Source organism: Gigantopelta aegis, chromosome 11 (assembly GCF_016097555.1).
Source record: "Gigantopelta aegis isolate Gae_Host chromosome 11, Gae_host_genome, whole genome shotgun sequence".
Classification (NCBI taxonomy): domain Eukaryota; kingdom Metazoa; phylum Mollusca; class Gastropoda; order Neomphalida; family Peltospiridae; genus Gigantopelta; species Gigantopelta aegis.
In genome coordinates this window covers 34796961-34820223 of record NC_054709.1, presented here as the reverse complement: position 1 = coordinate 34820223, position 23263 = coordinate 34796961, and the positions used below count along the sequence as shown (strand labels likewise).

The 23263-nt window shown below is 39.0% G+C and overlaps 1 protein-coding gene across 1 annotated transcript; it reads left to right on the top strand.

Annotated features, from left to right (window-relative positions):
- Nucleotides 1–1370: 1370 nt before the first annotated feature.
- Nucleotides 1371–21443, top strand: LOC121385605 (methionine synthase reductase-like). The gene is made up of 13 exons (XM_041516344.1): nt 1371–1567; nt 1984–2134; nt 4582–4699; nt 5459–6173; nt 6960–7100; nt 9908–9993; nt 10589–10745; nt 12481–12661; nt 13253–13295; nt 15345–15549; nt 17778–17983; nt 19186–19421; nt 21071–21443. The coding sequence occupies exons 1-13, from the start codon at nt 1421–1423 to the stop codon at nt 21148–21150; spliced, it is 2466 nt and encodes an 821-aa protein (XP_041372278.1). The 5' UTR covers nt 1371–1420; the 3' UTR covers nt 21151–21443.
- Nucleotides 21444–23263: the final 1820 nt, after the last annotated feature.

Here is a 23263-nt window from a genome sequence, read left to right as displayed (position 1 = left end):
TCTGGCTGTTTTTTGTAAACGATACACGCGTAACACAGATCTATTCCTACATACCTATTGTATATCGTTTCTTTGGTAGGACTTTCCTTTGGCATTGTCACATATAACGAAAAGAAAGAAATGTTTTATTTAATGACGCACTCAACACATTTTATTTACGGTTATATGGCGTCAGACATATGGTTACGGACCACACAGATTTTGAGAGGAAACCTGCTGTTGCCACTACATGGGCTACTCTTTCCGATTAGCAGCAAGGGATCTTTTATTTGTGCTTCCCACAGGCAGGATAGCACAAACCATGGCCTTTGTTGAACCAGTTATGGATCACTGGTCGGTGCAAGATGAAGTGGTTTACACCTACCCATTGAGCCTTGCGGAGCACTCACTCAGGGTTTGGAGTCTGTATCTGAATTAAAAATCCCATGCCTCGACTGGGATCCGAAACCATTACCTACCAGTCTGTAGACCAATGGCTTAACCATGACGCCACCGAGGCCAGTGTCGCATATAAAGAACATTATAAGTACTTAAGTTAAGGTTAGTTCATCAATATTAACCTCGAATGCACGCACTCGATGTTAATCTTGATAAACTAGGTTAGGGTTAGTGACGGTGCCTAAGGAAAGTCCTGTTTCTTTTTCTTCTTTTTATTATTTTGTCTACTTTTGAATTGTCTTCGTCTAACCTTGTGTTGAAAACCCCAGGAGGGTTAAAAATTGCTTGGCACAGAGGTGAAGTGTGGGTTTGTCTTGGAAACGAGAGGTGGATGTAGGCCAGTGATCGAGGTATAAATGGCCATACCTGTTGTTTATAACGGGTTGTAGTGTTGTCAAATATCTCATTACTACCAGGGTGGCATGTAGCCCAGTGGTAAAGCACTTGCCTGATGCGTGGTCGGTCTAGGGTCAATCCCTGTGGGTGGACCCATTGGGCTATTTCTCGTTCCAGCCAGTGCACCACGGCTGGTATATACCAAAGGCTATCCTGTCTGTGGGAAAGTGCATATAAAATTTACCCTGCTACTAATGAAAAGAAAATGTAGCAGGTTTTCTCTCTAAGACTGTCAGAATGTTTGACATCAATAAATCTAATGTAATTGAACATCTATTCTATTCTGTTCAATAAATCAATGTGCTCTAATGGTGTCATTCACGACTGGTATATCAAAGGCTGTGGTATGTACTACCCTGTCTGGGATGGTGCATATAAAAGATCCCTTGCTGCTAATCGAAAAGAGTAGCCCATGAAGTGGCGACAGCAGGTTTCCTCTCTCAATATCTGTCCTTATCCATATGTCTGACACCATATAACCGTAAATAAAATGTGTTGAGTGCGTCATTAAATAAAACATTCCTTTCTTTCTAGTGGTGTCGTTGAACAAAAGCCAACCTACACATTATTTCCAGAAGCCTGCTAGATGCCGGTGAAAACTACAGACCGTTTTCTCTTGCTGTACGGTTCGCAGACTGGTCAGGCTCAGGCGATATCGGAGGAAATAGCGGAGAAAGCTGAGCAGGAGGGACTACATGCCGAGGTCCACTGTCTGAGTTTGACTGAGAAGAAGGTGGGTGTGTCACAACTGTCATTCAGAGCTAGCTAGACCACTCACAAAATGGCAGCTGTCTTAATTTGATGGAGAAGAAGGTGGGTGTGTCACAACTGTCACTCGGAGCCAGCTCGACCAGTCACAAAATGGCAAATTTTATTTTAATTTGGTGGATTATTTCTTATGATAGAAAGAGGAATATTTAACTTTGAGAAAATTTCTGTTTTGAATTTTAAAAAATTTCCGACAGTTTTAACATTCAGAGAGAACAGTTAAGAGAGATGTAGTTTTTTTTGTGTTTTTTTTTTTAATTTCAGATTGAGATAGAATGTTTTTTGTCAGAGAGAATTTTTTTGTTTTTTTACAGTTTAATATTGAGAGAGAGAATTATTTAATTTACATTGAGAGAGAGAATGATTTAATTTTGCTTACAGTTTAACATCGAGAGAGAGAAATGTGTTGTGTTTGTCACATCAACAACTGGGGATGGAGACCCTCCTGACACTGCGGCAAAGTTTGTCCGTCGCCTGAAGAAGAAGACGCTGTCCGACAGTTACCTGTCTCACTTGAACTACGCTCTTCTGGGTACGGCCAAAATAACAAATTATGTGTCATTCTGGTTACACTTACACGTGAAATATATTTAAAGGTAGGTAGGCAATAACTTTAAAAAAAAGTAATTCCTAAAATCTGTCAAACTGGTCTTGGCAAAGAGCAATAAAGTAACATTTCATAGAAATGCTCTGATGCCATATAACCGTAAATACAATGTGTTGAGTGCGTCGTTAAATAAAACATTTCTTTCTTCTCTCATTGTTTTGAAGATTGGTGGGTGGAAAAGGAGTTTCGGGTTGGCAAAAATGGCGGGAATAATTGGATCGGTCAAGTAACTGGAACCACACACACATTTTTTTATTTGGCCTAATATTTAATATTTCAACTAACAGACACCTGGTGTTCGTTATGTTTTAGAGTAGAAGGCTATTTGTTCAAAGTGCACAAGAAGCTATTCAAGCTGTGAATTTAACACGATGCTTCTAAGTTCTACGAATCCCAAATTTTGGATCAGAAGCATAAAATTATAAGACTGTGCTCAATGCAGCACTTTATATTTACTCGCCAGTTGGCTAGTGAATGAAAAAAAAAATCAGGATTGTAACTCGCCAGGCAACATGACAAGTATTAATATGAATATACTTGAAGGAAAGAATTTAAAAAACCAACTTCTGTTGTTTTACCTTGCTCAAAATGCAGATGCAGTCATCGGAAGTGAAGAAAATATTTGTTAAAATTGTATTATATTTTTGAGGGTTGGGGGTGGAGAAAATATCGCCGATTTCCTTGAAAGCTCATATTCTGTTGTCCAAGATGTACAGTGTTTGCAGTTGGAACATTAGGTACAATCAGTATGTGTATGAAATCATGTTTATGATTCAGTCCCAAAACATATAGAAGTTGGGTCTGGCGATTATGGTGCATTTTGACATTTGAGTCTGTAACTATAACATGTTATCAATATATATTAATGCGTTCATATCTTTAGATAAATTTACTTCTATAAACATCAACAATAAGTATGAGAAATCCACATTGATTAATATATACCTTTCTTGTTGGTTATTAAGAAAAATTAATGAGTAAGTCTGGAAGTGTGAAAATACAGCGCATGTTCAATGTTGTCTGTTGTCAGATCTGTAGTTTGTGCCAACACAGACGCAGTGTGTGTGTTTTCACATTCGATTCAGTGTGTTTCATTTTCGACTGGTACCACACTCGCCAGACCCAGACCTCGTATGTTTTGGGCCTAAGGCGGAATCCTTAAAAAAAAAAATCCCAACTTTGATGTGTGCTATTTATTCAAAAAAGATTTGGCAGTAATGCAGGCCTGCATCCAAATAAACAATGAGTATGAATATGTAAAGGATACCACAGAATAAAGTCCTGATAACCTACATAGATTATGGCACATTTATGCTCTCATTATTATTACTATAAAATCCAGTCAGGGATTGAAAATTGACTTACCCAACTTGGTTGGACGTCAGTTCCAGTAAGGGGCGGGACGTAGCCCAGTGGTAAAGCGCTCGCTTTATGTGTGGTCGGTTTAGGATCTTGGTATGTACTATCCTGCCTGGGGGATGGTGCATATAAAAGATCCCTTGTTACTAATCGAAAAGAGTAGCCCATGAAGTGGCGACGGCAGGTTTTTTCTCTCCATATCTGTGTGGTCCTTAACCATATATCCAATGCCATATAACCGAAAATAAAATGTGTTGAGTGCGTTGTTAAATAAAACATTTCCTTCATTTCAGTACAGACATGAAAACGTTGAGGTATCTGATAACTGAAAATATGCGTGACCCATATATGTGATACCCAGACATGAAAACGTTGAGGCATCTGATAACTGAAAATATGCGTCACCCATTTATGTGATGCCCAGAAATAAATCCATGTCACCCATTTCCTTTTTGCATAACCGCCTATATCCATGTAAATGGTGCTAGAAATTTTGCGCAAATTAAAAATTGGTTGCACAAAATTGAGATTTGCGCAGTCTACAGGGCTTTCTAGAATTTTATAGAAATCCACTAGCCATGGGATCAGTGATTTTAAAAATGTACTAGCCATGATTAAAAATTCACTAGCCCTACTTTAAATAAATAAATTTTTACTAACAGTAACGATCAGATGTCACCTAAAAAGGGATGTAGAGCTTAAAAATCCTTACATTGGGGGTGGAAAGAGGGGGCAGGATATGCATATTTACAAAATATGTAACTGCAGCATTTGACAAGGGTTTTTTTTATCCACTAGCCGTTAGGCTAGTTGTAGTAGTTATTTACTAGCCCAACACTAAATATCACTAGCCATGGGAGTGGGGCTACCATAATCTAGAAGCCCTGGGCGCAGATAAAATGAGCGTTCTCGCAATTTTCCAAGGCCTGGGGGGGGGGGGGGGGGGGGGGGGGGATTATTCCTTTCCTTTCTTTGTTGATTCTTTTTACATTTTTATATTTCTGTTCTAACAGGTCTAGGTGATTCTAATTATACCAACTTCTGCAACTGTGCCAAATCTCTGGAGAAGCGTTTGACAGAACTTGGTGCCAAACCGTTCTACACAAGTGGTTTTGCGGATGATGGGGTGGGGTATGTCACATGTCATTTGTTGAGTAATAGGGCTAGATGTGGCCCAGTAGTAAAACATTCGTTTGATGCACGGTATTGATCCGCGTCGGTGGGTCCATTGGGCAATTTCTTGTTCCAGCCAGTGCACCACGACTGGTATATCAAAGGCTATGGGATGGTGCATATAAAAGATCCCATGCTACTTATGGAACATGTAGTGGGTTTCCTCTCTAAGAGTGCGGGTCATAGCCCAGTGGTAAAGCGCTTGCTCGATGAACGGTCTGTCTGGGATCGAACCCTGTCAGTGGGCCCATTGAGCTATTTCTCGTTCCAACCAGTGCACCATGACTGGTGTATCAAAGGCCATGATATGTGCTATCCTATCTGTGGGATGGTGTATATAAGATCCCTACGCCAGGAACATATTAGTTACTAAATGATTTCGATATGTGATGTCATCTTCCCTTGGCTTGCTCTGTGCATTCACATGTCTCATTATGTTGGTATCAATTGTCAGAGTTAACATTATATGGTGGGTAATAAATGAAATAATTTTATAGTGGGTAATAAATAAAATACCACATTATTTTTACTAGATATCATTTTTACGTAACTCCTGAAGTTTTCATGGAATCTGACATCACTTTTGTTTGCACAGATACTGTGGGAATTTCACTCATTTTGCAAAAATTATATAATGAAAATAAGTAGTATTTTCTGTACTTTTGCTGTGATATAAAGAGAATTGTTGCCTAAAATGTATTTTATTTTCTTCTCTAGATTGGAGGTAGTTGTGGAACCATGGATGGATGGACTTTTCCCAGCAATAAAATCGTTCCTTGGCAAATGTGAAACAAACAACACCATTGAGGATTTTAACAATTCCGGCAGCAGTGTAGTTTTATCATACGTCTCTGTAGACAGCTCGTCTATCAGACTTTCACCAAATTGTGATGTTGTTATGGAAACGCACGAGGCAGATTCATCATTGACTACTACCGTCGTAACAACTAGTTCAATTGATAGTTGTATGAGTGATCAAGTTGTAACAACCAGTTCGGTTGATAATCATCTGAGTGATAAAGTTGTAACAACCAGTTCGGTTGATAATCATCTGAGTGATAAAGTTGTAACAACCAGTTCGGGTGATACAGTCGTAACAACCAGTTCGGTTGATAGTCGTATGAGTGATAAAGTCGTAACAACCATTTCGGTTGATAATCGTGTGAATGATAATGTTCTCGACTCCAGTTCAACAAGAACATCGGTGGAAAATGATTCTTTTGTGACGATAGACGTTTCTAGTTCTGGAGCGGGGTTATCTGAAAGCAAGAGAGAGACGACTAATACAGATGCGTCGTTGCCTGGCAATGAGACAGACTTGCAAGCCCGAAGCTTAACACATTCCTTGCCTCCTTTGTGTGAGAGTTCTCTAACTCTACCGTTCCTACCGCCAAAGTTCTTGTCCCTGGTCTTCCAGCCTGAAGAATCATTGGTACAATTATTTTTTCATTTGTTCATCCATCCATCCATCCATCCACCCATCCATCCACCCACCAACCCATCCACCCATCCACCCACCCACCCATCCATTCATCCATCCACCCATTCATCCACCCACCCATCCATCCACCCATCCATCCATCCACCCATTCATCCATCCACCCATCCATCCACCCATTCATCCATCCATACACCCATCCATCCATCCACCCATCCATCCATCCATCCATCCATCCATCCATTCATCCATCCATCCACCCACCCATCCATCCATCCACCCATTCATCCACCCACCCCCACCCATCCACCCACCCATCCATCCACCCACCCACCCATCCACCCATCCCCGTCGGTTTGCCCATTGAGCTATTTCCTGTTCCAGACAGTGCATCATGACTGGTATATCAAAGGCTGTTGCATGTACTACCCTGTCTATAGGATGGTGCATATTAAAGATCCCTTGCTGCTAATTGAAAAGAGTAGCTCATGAAGTGGCGACAGCGGGTTTCCTCTCTCAATATCTGTGTGGTCCTTAACCATATGTCTGATGCCACATAACCGTAAATAAAATGTGTTGAGTGCGTCGTTAAATAAAACATTTGTCTTTCTTTTTATTCTGATTGATTCATTGCTTACGTTAATTAATAATTTATTTCTTGCATCTCAATGAGGCTCCGTTCAGCTTTCATTCGTTCATTTATGTGTGCTTGAATGTAGCTATGGTTCAAGCACACTGTCCTGGGCATCATGTATTATATTGATGTTTAATCTCCTTCAGGATTTAAATGTGACTCTTCAGAATGGCTGCCCATTCCCTTCAGCTGCCAGCAATGTTACCATAGCAACTGTGACATCAGCAAAACGTCTGACCACACAGGATGCAGTGAAGAAAACCTTGCTGTTGACACTGAATCTGAAGGTAAGTATTAAGTGACAGAGATGAAAACGAATGTTCACCACAGAGCTCTAAAATTGTGTAATATAACTTCAGGTTTATGAATGCTAGACATTGTGGTGCATACAAGATTAACGGTCCTAGCACAATTTTGTCATACGAGATCATCGATCCTATAGTGCTTCCTGCAGGGAATGCTTTTTTAATACTATGATTATACGAGCTTAGTTGTCGTACTGATTTTACGAAATGAGTGTCAGGATTTTTGTATTGCATTTGTATTATACAGGGGTTCAAAAATTACTTGCCACAGGGCAAGTGCCAATCAGATATTCACTTGCCCCATGTATTTTTCTACTTGCCCATACTTCTTAAGGTAACCAATTGTGTTACTCCTATTTAATTTAATACAGTGCTTAATAGTGTAATAATCTTGAAACTAATTGGTTTAATTGCACAAATAAAGAATTTTGCCAATAGATTACAACACTTACCTAGGAAGTACTAAATGTATATGTCTGTCCAGTAGTATCAACTGTCTTCTCTATTTGTTTATTTAAACTTTATTTTTTAAATAGTGTCCATTTGTTGATTTAAACTTTGTTATTTGTTTGGTAGTAACCACTTGTTCATCTAAATATAATTACTGTGTCTATGTATGCCTTATTGACCACTTGTATGGCCGTGGATGTTGTGAACTCCCTTTCCACTCGTAAGCCATTCTTTTATGGCTGGCATTGGTTAAAAAATGTTTAGGGATTTTGGCCCGTGTGTCATTATTGTGTGTATATTATTTAACATTCTTTGCCCCAAAACACTTCTCTGGGGTGTTTTTACCCTGTTAATAGCTGAGAAAAGTCTGTCGCAAACAGTCGTGGCTGGGCTCAAAGTAAACATGAGCTCTGTTACTTTGCAAATGTTTTTAAAGGGACATTCCCGAGTTTGCTGCATTGTAAGATATTTAAAATAAAATATTTCTACGATTAAACTTACACATTAAATATATTTTCTTGTTTAGAATATCAGTGTCTGTATATTCAATGTGTTTCTGGTCGTCTTAATATTTGTAACAAGCCCAGACAGGATTTTGTCTTCAAATAATTTCATACGTACGAAAAAATCCTTTTTAGGAAATAAAATGAAATTTAACCTAGTACAAATACTAGAACGATAAAAAAAACGTTTAATATACGGCCACTAATATTTTATGCAGAAAAATATATTTTATAAGTAATTACAGTCGTCAAAAAGTCTCTGTTAGTCGATAACATCTTAAAAATTGCAGCAAACTCAGGAATGTCCCTTTAAAAAATGTAGGCTTGGTAAACAACAGCCGGGGAAGGGGGGGGAGGTGTACATCGATTGCAGCCTTGTGTTTTTAACTTATTGAGCATAATTTATTTGTTAAAAACTATTAATAAAACAGAAAAAAAGAGAATATATTCATGTATGCTTAGAGGGCATCACACCATAACGATTATGACGTAGGGCTAATGAAATATAACTTCACCTTACCCGTTCAGTTTACACAAACGTAGATTTACATTTGTAAAGTAATGAAAATAACATTAGTATGTTCTGCTACAAGGTTTATTATATCTAAACTAAAATGTCTTGCAACTTTTATAAGAATACAGTTCATAATATGTATGCTCTATTCAAGTGAACTCTGAAATAATAAACTTGCTTTACGCCCCCATTCATTTGCAAACAGCAGATTCTGGAACCACGTTAACGTCTAATTTAATTTGAATATGACAATTTTAAACTGTATCCCACCTCATGTACCTTGTTTGCAATGATTAAACATTATGATTGCACACACAAGGCATGTATATAAGCTGTAAAGCATATTGGATGTTATTTCTAAGCTTGAAGATCATCGAACCGATTACTTGTATGAATTCAGTCGAACGTTCAGTGGCGGAAATTACCGATCTTAGTAGATAGTAAAAGGGGAATAACTCTAAAGTTGTTATCAAACTTTTCAACACATTGTTTTCCATTTTGGTGTGTCAACACATTGGCAAGAGTTCCGATCGTTCCAGCATTTAGGGTTAGGGTTAGTTCTCCTTAGAGCTATGTAAATGCTCGCACGATGGGAACTCTTTCCAAAGGTTTTACCGAGATTTGTAATAAATTTTTTTAAAAAGGTTTTAGGTGTTACATGATTCACTTGTCATCAGGCATATGCAGTTAACATAAATACTTGCCCGGCATGAAAATTCTACTTGACACGGGCGTCGAGCGATGGGATTTTTAAACCCCTGATTATATACGTGAATCCTGACACGAGTTTTGTAAAATCAGTACGACTCACACGTGAGTGTAATAATTTCTTTATTATCCATATTATTATTGTTGTTTTCTTTATGAATAGCAAGACCCAACTGAAAATGTTTCAGCAACAACTAGAAGTTGACGACGAAATGCCGTCATATTTCAAATACACAGTCTGAGCTAGGACTGGAGAAACAATGTCATGTTATGACGTCGCTTCCCAAAATTACGTCATCACACTTTTTTTTATTACACATGTGCTTTGTATGATTATTATTAACTCGGTTATGTTGAACCATGTGGAAAATAATACAAGTAATTTATTTCTGAGCAGATTTGTTTCTAAAGTGCACACAAAAATAGTATTTTTTTGTTATTTCTAAAATACTTTTGCTTTTGTTCATACCTTACGTCAAACCAAACTGAAATTATTTTTAAAAAAAAATTTGTAGAAAGATGGGACAGACTATAGTTGATTTTCTTTTTATAATGCAGCAAATAGAAAGTATTTAAAAATAATAATTAAAAATTAAATTTTTTTTTTTTTTCAGGAATCCAATATGAAATGTGAAGCAGGTGATGCTATTTCTGTGATTTGCCCGAACCCACTTTCAGAAGTTGAACGGCTGCTAGACAGGTAACAATCTAATTAAAATTAGTTCCACTGGTTAATTACTATTACCTGTGGATTTAACAGCACCCCGTTGGAGCTCTTGTCCAGTTGACCTTTCATTCGAACAGAGACGGGACATAGCCCAGTGGTACAGTGTCCGCTCGATAAGTTTTGTACTTGTTATAGCTCGATGCGTGGTCGGTGTGGGATCGATCCCCATCGATGGGCCAGTTGGGCTATTTCTTGTTCCAGCCAGTGCTCAACAACTGGTGTAACAAAGGCTGTGGTATGTACTATGCTGTCTGTGGGATGGTGCATATAAAATATCACTTGCTGCTAATCGAAAAGAGTAGCCCATGAAGTGGCGATAGCGCCTTTCTTCTCTTAATATCTGTGTGGTCTTTAACCATATGTTTGACGCCATATAACCGTAAATAAAATGTGTTAGAGTGTGTCATTAAATAAAACATTTCTTTCCTTTCTCAATATTTGTGTCGTCCTTAACCATATATCTTGACACCATATAACCGTAACTAAAATGTGTTAGAGTGTGTCGTTAAATAAAACATTTCCTTCATTCCTAATACTTTATATTTGTTACGTTCTGTGTACATTGTAGGCTGGGATTGAAAGAGAAAGCTCAGGTACCTGTTCTCTTTGATGTTTTACCGAACACGAAGAAACGGAATGCAGCAGTACCTCCGTATTTCCCACAGCGAACAACTCTACAACATTTACTGCAAACCTGTGTAGATATCAGAGACCCACCCAAAAAGGTAAGAAGTTTGTTATGGGTTGAATTCTGTCAGTAAGCACCTGTCAAGGTTTAAAGCAAGGAAATAAAAGTTTGTTTTGTTTTACGACACCACTAGAGCACATTGATTAATTAATCATCAGCTGATCAGTTATCGGAGTAAACCCTCTACATTTTTCCATTAGCAGCAAGGGATCTTTTATATGCACTTTGACCAGTTGTAGTGCTCTGGTTGGAACAAGAAAACCCCCCAAAGCAGTTGAAATTGAATGGATCCACCGAAGAGGTTTGTTCCTGTGATGGCAGCACCTCTGGCGAGCACTCAACCAACTGAGCTAAATCTTGGCAAGGAAATAATTTAGGGTCATAATAAAAATAAAATGTAGTGTCACTTTCCCTCAGACAGGAAAGCACAAACCACAGCCTTTGATATACCAGTCGTGGTGCAGGGTACTACATACCACAGCCTTTGATATACCAGTTGTGGTGCAGGGTACTACATACCACAGCCTTTGATATACCAGTCGTGGTGCAGGGTACTACATACCACAGCCTTTGATATACCAGTCATGGTGCAGGGTACTACATACCACAGCCTTTGATATACCAGTCATGGTGCAGGGTACTACATACCACAGCCTTTGATATACCAGTCGTGGTGCAGGGTACTACATACCACAGCCTTTGATATACCAGTCTTGGTGCAGGGTACTACATACCACAGCCTTTGATATACCAGTCGTGGTGCAGGGTACTACATACCACAGCCTTTGACCAGTTGTGCACTCATTGGAACAAGAAAAAACCCAGTATGTTGAATAGATCCACCGAGAAGGCTTGATCCTGCGACACAAGCATCTGAGGCGAGCACTCAACCAACTGAGCTACATCTAGGCCCCTCTGCAAGGAAATAATTTAAGGTGATAATAAAAATAAAACGGACTATAAGCCTTCGGTCAAAAATTACATTTGTGGGATCAAATAGACATGGTTATCTCCTAAATGTATATAAAAGGGCCGTGCTGCTATTTTGAGTAGCGTTATGCGGTGAAAGCGAGTTTTCTGTTTTTGTCTGTCGACCACCATATAACTAACTAAAATGAATTGAGTGCATCATTAAAAAAACAATTCTGCTTTTCTATTTCTTTCTTTCTTTTTTTTTTTTTTTATTTGTCATTGTTTGTGTATTGACCAAGTATGCAAATAGCCTTATGTTAAATACCAAATAGCTGAGGTTTAAAATATGTCGTGAAAACACATCCATTCATTTATTCATGCATTAAACATTTGAAGTGTTGGTGATGATTTTATTCAGTTATGGTAGATCTTTGACGAGACTTTTCCACACAAGTCTTTTTTTTTTTTTTTTTTTAGCAGGGGCGGGATGTAGCCCAGTGGTACAACGCTCGCTTGATGCGCGGTCAGTTTGGGATCGATCCCCATTGGTGGGCCCATTCGGCTATTTCTCGTTCCAGCCAGTGCTCCACGACTGGTTTATCAAAGACTGTGGTATGTACTACCCTGTCTGTGGGATGGTGCATATAAAATATCCCTTGCTGCTAATTGAAAAGAGTAGGTCATGAAGTGGCGACAGCGGGTTACCTCTCTCAATATATGTGTGGTCCTTAACCATACGTTTGACACCATATTACTGTAAAATGTGTTGAGTGCGTCGTTAAATAAAACATTTCTCTTTTTTTTTTAGCATGTACAGTATATATTGGTAATAACATATGACTTTATTATTCTTTAAAAAGGCATTACTGCGATGTCTGGTTGATTTCATATCGGATGGCATTGAAAAGCGCCGTTTGCAGGAGCTCTGTAGCAGACAGGGAGCAGAGGATTATGGGACATATATCCGACAAGCAGGATTATCTCTCCTTGATATTCTCAGTGCCTTTCCGTCGTGTATGCCGCCGATTGACTCTGTTCTAGGTTAGTCACTGTTTTATTACCATTTCTCAAACTATAGTTAATAATTGTCTGTTCCTTTTTACCATGTACACAGTCCTTGGTTTTTGAAAATTATAGGCGAGTGGAAAATCGCACACCTCGATATGCTAAGGCGAGTGAAAAATCAATCAATAAAATAGGCAGTGTAGGTCCGATTGGATTTTGACTGGTATGTCTACAAAATTGTCTATTAAACCAGTATTTCCCGATTTGTTCAACAAAGAGAAATACCAGTTTGACGACTGAATGGAAGCCACTGTCATGTTTTTAATTTTTATTGTTTTAATAAAAGGACCTTCCTATCAGCTAAATGAGCTATGAAAACTTCATTTTTGTAAACAGAGGAAACAAATATACCCATCTATTTTACTTCCGCCATTTGTTGAGTATAACGTGCGCTGTTTTTCCAACTCGTCAGATTGAAATTACATGCGCTGTACGAGCACGATTGCACCCGCGCACCTTAAAAAGCAAGGTCTGATGTACACCACCAGTTAACTCTGTTTTCGTGCTGTTTTCCGGCAACTTTCCTCTTTTCCTAACAGTATTTAGCTTCCTTTCTTTATTTTGCAGAACATCTACCAAGATTACAGCCTAGACCTTATTCCATTTGCTGGTAAGAGTTTTTCTTGCATATACATCTGTATTTTTATGGCAGTATGTGCTTTTTGTGGCAGTATGTGCTTTTTGTGGCAGTATGTGCTTTTTGTGGGGGTTTTCTCGTTCCAACCAGTGGCCCACGACTAGTACATCAAAAGCCTTATTGTGTTTTTAACTACTACTAATGTTTCTGGTCCAGCTTAGGAGCGGGACATGGCCCAGTGGTAAAGCAGTCGGTTTAGGATCGATCCCTGTCGGTGGGACCATTGGGCTATTTCTCATTCCAGCCAGTGCACCATGACTGGTATATCAAAGGCTGTGGAATGTACTATCCTGTCTGGAATGGTGCATATAAGAGATCTCTTGCTGCTAATTGAAAGCCCATGAGGTGGCGACAGCGGGTTTCCTCTATATCTGTGTGGTACTTAACCATATGTCTGATGCCATATAACCGTAAATAAAATGTGTTGAGTGCGTCGTTACATAAAATATTTCCTTGGTCCAGCTTATGACCTGTTCTCTGATCCAGAATGGCTAAGCTTATCATGTTTATTGTTTATTTTGTTTTATGAATATTTAATCCATGTTTTGCTGTATCTAGAATTATAAAATATTAGCAGTCTTAAAATTTAGCGAAATCCAATTAAGTGACATATTAGCGACATAGAACTTTAGCACGGTCATCATATCAGAAACTAAAAAAAAAGTTGTAGGATCAGCTGAAATAATGTTTTTGATGTTACGCAGCTTACAGACATCTTGAATTTAATAGAACATTGCAGTAATGTGCATGCTGACTAAGGGGCCGTCCTTAATTTTCAACATTTTCACAAGTCTGTTGTAGGTCTCTTTAAATTTAGCGTCATGAAATACTAACGTCTTGTAAGACCTCGCTAAATTCGCTAACATTTCCTGATTTACAGTAGTCGCCATGTAATCTGAGCAAGGAACACAGTTTCACTGTGCAAAGGTTAAAAGATCATTACACAATTCTTAACCATTAAATAGTAGTTGATAGTTCATTTTCAACTTATTGATAATGTTTGCTCATTACAATTTTGAAAACAAAATGCTCTCTGTGTGGTACAACATGATTACATTTTACATGATCTTTGGGAAAGTGCGTAAAAAGATGCAATGAATTTTCACTGAACACTGTCTAAATTATTAAATGTTTGACATCCAATAGCCAATGATTAACTGATCAATGTGCTCTAGTGGTGTCGTTAAAGAAAACAAACTTTATATCTGACCCTGGCTACATTTCTCTTCTTTAAAAAAACAAATCTTTGTCAGTGTTTAGGATCAATTCCCATCAGTGGACCCATTGGGCTATTTCTCGTACCAGCCAGTGCACCACGACCGGTATATCAGTGGGCTATTTCTCGTACCAGCCAGTGCACCACGACCGGTATATCAGTGGGCTATTTCTCGTACCAGCCAGTGCACCACGACCGGTATATCAGTGGGCTATTTCTCGTACCAGCCAGTGCACCACGACCGGTATATCAGTGGGCTATTTCTCGTACCAGCCAGTGCACCACGACCGGTATATCAGTGGGCTATTTCTCGTACCAGCCAGTGCACCACGACCGGTATATCAATGGGCTATTTCTCGTACCAGCCAGTGCACCACGACCGGTATATCAATGGGCTGTTTCTCGTACCAGCCAGTGCACCACGACCGGTATATCAATGGGCTATTTCTCGTACCAGCCAGTGCACCACGACCGGTATATCAGTGGGCTATTTCTCGTACCAGCCAGTGCACCACAACCGGTATATCAATGGGCTATTTCTCGTATCAGCCAGTGCACCACGACTGGTATATCAATGGCTGTGGCATGTGCTATCCTGTCTGTGGGATGGTGCACGTAAAAGATCCCTTGCTACTAGTGGAAAAATGTAGTAGATTTCTTCATTAAGAATGTATGTAAAAATTACCAAATGTTTAACATCAAATAGCTGATGATTAATAAATTAATGTGTTGGTAAACAAAACAAACTTTTTAACTTTCGACTGCTCAAAGTTTCTTGTCATTTAAGAATCCATCTTTGTTTCCAGTCATCCTGCCAGGTCTGGCCTGATACAGATCTGTTTCAATGTGGTTACTATGGAGGAGGTGGATGGGCGGAGCTATCCCCGGTCAGGCTTGTGTACTGGATGGCTCGACAGTTTGACAGGTGCCATTCAGGGTGATGGACCAGCAGAAGCAAGCAATGAAATTGAGCAACAGTTGCAGTCTTTAAGTCTGGCCCCTCCCATCGAGGTTTGTACTTCAGTTATGATAAGCAGGGTGTATGGGAATGGGAACTATTTTCACGTGCCGGTATCCAGTGAAGGTTCAAACACACCTATCCTGGGCTTAACATCTGACTTTGCCACAATAGTAACATGTGGCTAAAACACCTACCTGCAGTGTATCAATTGACATAAATGCCATGGATATAAATACTATCACCCCTTACCCTTAAAGTGATTCAGGACAAATTGGGGGTCAAGCTGCTCATTTCTGAGATAACAGGTAGCTTCTGTGACTACCCTAGTTCCGCACAAAATTCGAGTACTTTTTTTTACAGGTACCCCATACATGTTTCAAGCACAAGGCTACTTGACACAGTGGTACTAGATGAAATAAAATTGTATACATTTTTTGCCCAGATGAAACTAATTTTGTTTACATCCAACACACATTTATCACCAATCACAGGACTTGTGGTTTTCACTTCTCTATCAAAAGTTGGGTGCACCTTGGACTTTGACCCAGCCGGAAGTTATTTGGTTTAGTACTACCTGTAGGGGAAGAGCTGTAACCATTTTGTTGGTTAAGTATATAAAAGCTGTAATTTCCAAAAATATTTTACCCTGGTGTGGATTCCGCTCAGTCTGTAGAGTTGCCCACCTGAGGTGCTTGGGTCGTATGATCGAAACTCCTCGGCGGACCCATCTTAAAACATTATTGTCCCAACTAATGTCCCAATGACTGGTGTATCAAACACCATAGTATGTGCTGTCCTGTCTAGCGACATAATCTGCATGTCCAGATGCAGTATAGTACATATACAGAACTTCACATACGTTGTTTTGGCTTCCTTTTTATTGCACAAGTTTATTTTGCGCAAAAATACATACCACAAGACCGCTATGCTATACGAAGCGAAAACAACGTATGTAAAGTTCAGTATTACATACCTACTTTTATGTTTTACGAAAACGTTGTTTACTTTAACGTCATAACGACACTTTGTTAAATCTATGATCAAAACTCCTTTCATAGATTTGCTTAACCAGGGATTTACCTTGTTTTTCTGAAATGGGGGTCCCTTGGACTCACCTCTTTCTTTTCTGGGGGTCCCAACCTGAAAACAAAGGGTCCCAAAACCACACAAACGACAGAGAGCTGCAGACAACAAATCACGTGTATACTATATGTAAATTTAACAAGCTGTGTTGTTGTTTTTCCTTTGGGAAATCAATGTCAGTATTCATTGTTTATTCTTTCAAAATCAACATTTCACTTTGATCTGTATAATTATTTGAACCATTTCCTGCAAGCTAAATGGCACTCACAATACCATGCGTTGTTTATGAATCGTGCTGCAAATCAGAACATTTAACCAATTTGTTTTATTCGCCCGGGAATTTCCGATTGTGTTCGGCCTGTTGACGAGAAGTTATGAATGATCGCAAATCCGCGATCTCTTTCCGGAAATTACCAACTTTACCCGATTAAGCGCAGCAAAGGATAAAGACGCAGTGTTCCCAGAGATTAAAACTTTTTATTTTCGATATGGGGAATCCCCATTTGAATACGCAGTTTATAGGTAGAAAAGAAATAGTGTGTTACAAAGAATGATCGATCTTTGATAGTGGATAGGGTTACTGAAAATGTCAGATATTTTATGCGTCCCACGGGATGCAGTATCTCTATTTTTGCGGGTCCAGTTAAGTTTTAGTGCGTCCTATATGCAAGTTTTGTGCGTCCGGTAAATCCCTGGCTTAACGATAAGAATCTTACTCTGCGGCAGCCTTGTGTAATGTTTCAAATACGATCTGACGTAATTTGTAAATCATATATGATGCCAGTAAATAAAAGGCGCTAACTGCAGTAAAAGTAAAAAGGGAATTCCCCATTTAAAAGTTCCAGTCCACATCGCACATATGTGTGATACAAAATAAATTTATCACACGGTTTCCAAATGTCTTTATCACTATAGTAAGATTGAATAGGTATGTAATAAATACTGCGGCCTTTGATATACCTGTCATGGTGCACTGGCTAAAACAAGAAGTAGTCCGTGTAGGAAAGTGCATATAAAAGATGACAAAACGTAGACAGATTTCATTCAACTACTAAACTAAGTGGCTGAATTTACGGAGCCTGTTTTTCTTAAACGCAGGTGTTTTAAAACCTGTATGTGGTTACACACGTGTAAGACTTAAACTGGCTTTGTAAATTCGGCCCAGTCTGTTTTAACTCCTTGGTTTGCCATTCAGGTGCCAGTTTTTACAAGGACCAATCAGCAATTCCATCCACCGGAGGATGCCAGTGTACCCATGATTCTGATTGGTCCAGGGACTGGAGTGGCTCCTTTCATTGGCTTCCTTCAACAGAGACTGAGCCAGATGGAGAAGGGAGACAACTGCGGTGCAGTCTGGCTATTTTATGGATGTAGGCATAGAAAGAAAGATTTCCTCTTCAGGTTTGTTTACAGATTGTATTTTTCACTCTTTTTATTTTATTATTATTATTTTTTAATTAAACTGCTTTATTATATAATAGGCAACATATCCAGTGTAATCAAAGTATTTCAGATCACATACTTTTAGAATTTGATAACTTTGCCAATTGGATGCAAATTAATCGGGTTTTGCACTATGTTTATTGACATTTAAGCAAAGGTACTTTGGTGACACTCCATAATTGATATATGCATTTTAAAAGCATGTTGACTTCAGTGTTCTGAACACAAATAACAGCATGTACTAGTTTATTTTTATGTAAGGATATCCAAAATGACGACATTCCAGTTTGATGTCATTTCCATTGAAAATGAAACCATGTCACAGATCCATACGTCATTTGAATATCTAGTAATGACTTTCTGTTGATTACTGGAAATTATTTCACTCTGAATCATTGAATTGGGAACAGCCATAATTAGAGATTGAATGATACAGGTCTGTCGTGTTAAGATTCATATCCCAATGTATTAGGTATCCCAATATATGTGGCTGATGATACTTAACTTTTCATATTTATAGATAAGTTTTCAGTACATTTCACAGAGGAACACGTTTTGTACTTGTTACAGCAACATTGAGTCAATTATAGATTTCTAAAATGATTCTTCTGGCACATTTGCAAGTTTGTAAATGTTTTTACGTTATATATATTTTTTTATTCCCAATTTATTAAGACATTTATGTATGATATATATCATAATACAGCTGTCTTAAATCAGTGTAGGTGGATGGGACATAGCCCAGTGGTATAGCACTCACCTGATGCACGGTCGGTCTGGGATCGATTCCCGTTGGTGGCCCCATTTGGCTATTTCTCATTTCTGCACCAGTGCACCACGACTTGTATATCAAAGGCAGTGGTATGTGCTATCCTGTCTGGGATGATTCATATAAAACATCCGTTGCTACTAATGTAAAAATGTAGCGGGTTTTCTCTAAGTCTTTCAGAATTACCAATGACATACAACAGCTGATGATTAATAAATCTATGTGCTCTAGTGGTGTCGTTAAACAAAACAAACTTTAACTTTTTTTTAAAGTGGATTTATTGTATTGTGGACCTTGTATCATGATATACTGCTGTATCACTTTATCATTGCATCTCTAGCCTTAATAAATATTCAACATAATCGTTTTCCAAAAATTATTTTACATCCAGGAAAGAATTGGAAGATTTTCAGAGTTCTGGAGTTCTCACCAAGTTGAGTATCAGTGTTTCGAGAGAGGAAGGTGTGACAGAGTGTACGAAGTACGTCCAGGAGAGTATAGTGGACAACGGTCAGTCTCTTGTGACCCTGATGGACGAAGGCGCTGTGGTATACGTGTGTGGTGACGCTAAGAACATGGCAAAAGACGTAAACGCCGCTTTCTGTACCATCGTTCAGGAAAACAAGAGTAAGTTGTTTAAAACGCATGTCGTGGTGGGATTTAGGTCAGTTGGTTAAGCGCTCGCCAGAGATGCTTACGTCACAGGATCGAACCACCTTGGTGGATCGGAGTAAGTTTTTTAAACACACATGGGCAGGATTTAGCCGTTGGATGAGTGATAACCAGAAATGTTTGCATCGCAGGATCGAACAACCTCGGTGGATCGGAGTAAGTTGTTTAAACACACATGGGCAGGATTTAGCCGTTGGATGAGTGATAACCAGAAATGTTTGCATCGCAGGATCGAACAACCTCGGTGGATCGGAGTAAGTTGTTTAAACACACATGGGCAGGATTTAGCCGTTGGATGAGTGATAACCAGAAATGTTTGCATCACAGGATCGAACAACCTCGGTGGATCGGAGTAAGTTGTTTAAACACACATGGGCAGGATTTAGCCGTTGGATGGATGAGTGATAACCAGAAATGTTTGCATCGCAGGATCGAACAACCTCGGTGGATCGGAGTAAGTTGTTTAAACACACATGGGCAGGATTTAGCCGTTGGATGAGTGATAACGAGAAATGTTTGCATCGCAGGATCGAACAACCTCGGTGGATCGGAGTAAGTTGTTTAAACACACATGGGCAGGATTTAGCCGTTGGATGGATGAGTGATAACCAGAAATGTTTGCATCGCAGGATCGAACCACCTCAGTGGATCGGAGTAAGTTGTTTAAACACACATGGGCAGGATTTAGCCGTTGGATGAGTGATAACCAGAAATGTTTGCGTCACAGGATCGAACAACCTTTGTGGATCGGAGTAAGTTGTTTAAACACACATGGGCAGGATTTAGCCGTTGGATGAGTGATAACCAGAAATGTTTGCATCACAGGATCGAACAACCTCGGTGGATCCATTCACCTGAGTGGGTTTTTTCTCATTCCAACCAGTGCACCACAACTGGTCAAAGGCCGTGGTACGTGCTTTCCTGTCTGTGGGAAGTGCATATGAAAGATCCCTTGCTACTAATTGGAAAGAGAAACCCAATTACCAGCATCAGGTTTCCTCTCATCTGTGTGGTCCCGACCATATATCCGATGCCATATAGCCATAATTAAAATGTGTTGAGTGCATTTTAAAATAAATCGGGTGGGACATAGCCCAGTGGTCTAAGATCGATTCCCGTCGGTGGACCCATTGGGCTATTTCTCGTTCCAGCCAGTGCTCCACAGCTGGTGTAACAAAGGCTGTGGTATGTACTATCCTGTCTATGGGATGGCGCATATAAAAGATGCTATGCTGCTGATCGAAAAAGAGTAGCCCATGAAGTGGCGACAGCGGGTTTCCTCTCTCAATATCTTTGTGGTCCTTAACCATATGTCTGACTCCATATTACCGTAAATAAAATGTGTTGAGTGCGTCGTTAAATAAAACATTTCCTTCTTTTTAAATAAATCCTTCCTTCCTTCCTTCTGATAGAAAAATGGAAGATATTTTCTCTGAATTATCAAATGTTTGACATAGGTCAAATAGCTAATGATTAATTAATTAATATGCTCTAATGATGTTATTAACTATACTTCTTTTCTTTTTTTTCAAACAGCTATACATGAAATTTTAAATGTGCTGAAGTGTTCTTGAACAAATATTTCTTTTCTTTCTCTTGTTTAGGTCTGAGTGAATCTGATGCTTCAGGTTTTGTGATGAAAATGAGACTGCACAAGAAGTATTTGGAGGATGTGTGGACATGAAAATATTGACTCTTCACTGTCAGTAACTTTCAATTAGACCAGGACCCAAAATAGGTTTCCTTGCTTTGAATGCAACATAGATCTAAGGATATTACTCTCGTACTTTTTGTGACTTACTTGATATTTTAAAACTTTAAATTATTTTATATGTTTGAAGAAATCACCAGATATTCCCATACCTGCCTATTTTTACAAACAAAAATTGTAACATATACATGAATTTTTTTTGGTAATGGACTATATTGAGTTTTGAGCCCAAGAAAGACTTCTGTTTGTTCCCCCCCCCCCCCCAACAAAAGAAACATACATCCTGCTTTTCCCGTTTTAAAAATTACATGTTTTAAATATAGCATACAGAAAAATACATGTTTTAAATATAGCATACAGAAAAATACATGTTTTAAATATAGCATACAGAAAAATACATGTTTTAAATATACATGTGTAGCATACAGAAAAATACATGTTTTAAATATAGCATACAGAAAAATACATGTTTTAAATATAGTATACAGAAAAAAACATTTGAAATTAGTCTTTGTCCAAATTATTTTAAATTTCGTTGGTCTGTAAATAGTAATTTTAATAATATAAAAATATTTTATTTCCCGAAAAACTTTATAAATAGCTACAATTTTAATTTTATTTATTTTGCTTTTGAGAATTGGCTAACACTTCTGTGTTTGCCATTGTAGTAGGGTCAATATGGCGCCTAACCCCAAACAAATTGCAAGAAAACGTTTTTTGATGGTTTTATGTGTTGTTGGGTCTGGAGAACAACATATGAAAAGTTGGACAGAATTGGACCACCGGAAAAGGGTCAAACATGACGTCAAAAGAAAATGGTTGCTGGGCTAAAACAATGACTAATATTTACGATTTCTGCTGAGTTCCACTGTTTCAAACCATTGTAAGTATGAACAGTACTTACATAAACTAATATCTTTGTATGAGAATTATTCTATAGCATCATGGTGTCCCTTATGACGGCATGCAGTGGCGGATCCGGGGGGGGGGGGGGGGGGGGGGGTGCACGGTCCCCTATTCGCGGCAGACGTTTTATTTTTTACGTTATATTTTACTCTCAAGATTGCAGGAAATCGCATCTACGGCACATCTGTGCCCCCCCCCCCCCCCCCCCCCCCCCACACTTATAGAAAATCCTGGATCCGCCACTGGCATGACGAGGAGGAGAACTCCCAAATTTGCAAAATAACATGTCTCTAGCCATTGTTCCTACTTTGACAATAACCCACCAGATCAGTCTTGTTCCTCTTCATCTGATATTGGCTCCTGTGACATATTATCACAATTGCTATCCTGGCAACGTCCACAGGCACTTGTACAATCCATTCCCTGCTTTCTACAGCTGCATCTGAGCGTGTTACAACCAGCTGAACAGTTGCAGTGAATCATCTGAAGTAGAATGTCAGGAGCAGGACTCTTATCCATCATAATCGGAACTAATCTTTCGCAATGAACATCCCAACCCCATTCAGTCGGGTCCATACCCTCACTAGTGCCCATCCACACCATAATTTGATAGAGTGAGTGAAATTTCGTGGCTGAAGCCGTTGGAGGAAGTCGTTCTGGTGTGACGAAGGTCTTAGCTGTTGCAACCTTCTTACAAAGTAAACTATACCTCATGGATTCCAGGGAGTCACTTTGATTGCCACCGAACAATGAAATCATTGCCCTGGAGCCAGCATTTTCCACAGCAACTTTGTCATTCTTGGGTGAACAAATGACTGTTGAGCAACTACGTAAGACCGAATCATCCTTGATGATCCTTTGGAAACAGGTTTTTTTTCCAATCCCAAATATCCTGGACGTTGTATCACATCCAGTAAATGCATGGGTAAACAGAAGATCAACACATACTCTATCACTTAGTAGTTGTTTTAGAACCCCAATGTTATAAACATATGGTGTGGATTTGTCTGAGCGAAAGTAGATATCCTTGCAATCCTTAACCTTTGCATGATACAGGAGGAGGATCAACAAGTCTGTGTCTTCCCCGATGAGAGTTGTAGACTTGTAGGAAGACATAGAAATGGCTGCTTGCACTATATCCACGTCTGCATCTCCCTCAGCCTGGATGACATCACAGCCT

Bases quoted from the DNA above. Each gene is read 5' to 3' on its own strand.
- LOC121385605 (XM_041516344.1), top strand. From the start codon at position 1,421: ATGCCGGTGAAAACTACAGACCGTTTTCTCTTGCTGTACGGTTCGCAG. The intron at 9,994-10,588 runs GTAACAATCTAA...TGTACATTGTAG, and splicing joins GTTGAACGGCTGCTAGACAG to GCTGGGATTGAAAGAGAAAG. The intron at 12,662-13,252 runs GTTAGTCACTGT...TTTATTTTGCAG, and splicing joins GCCGATTGACTCTGTTCTAG to AACATCTACCAAGATTACAG.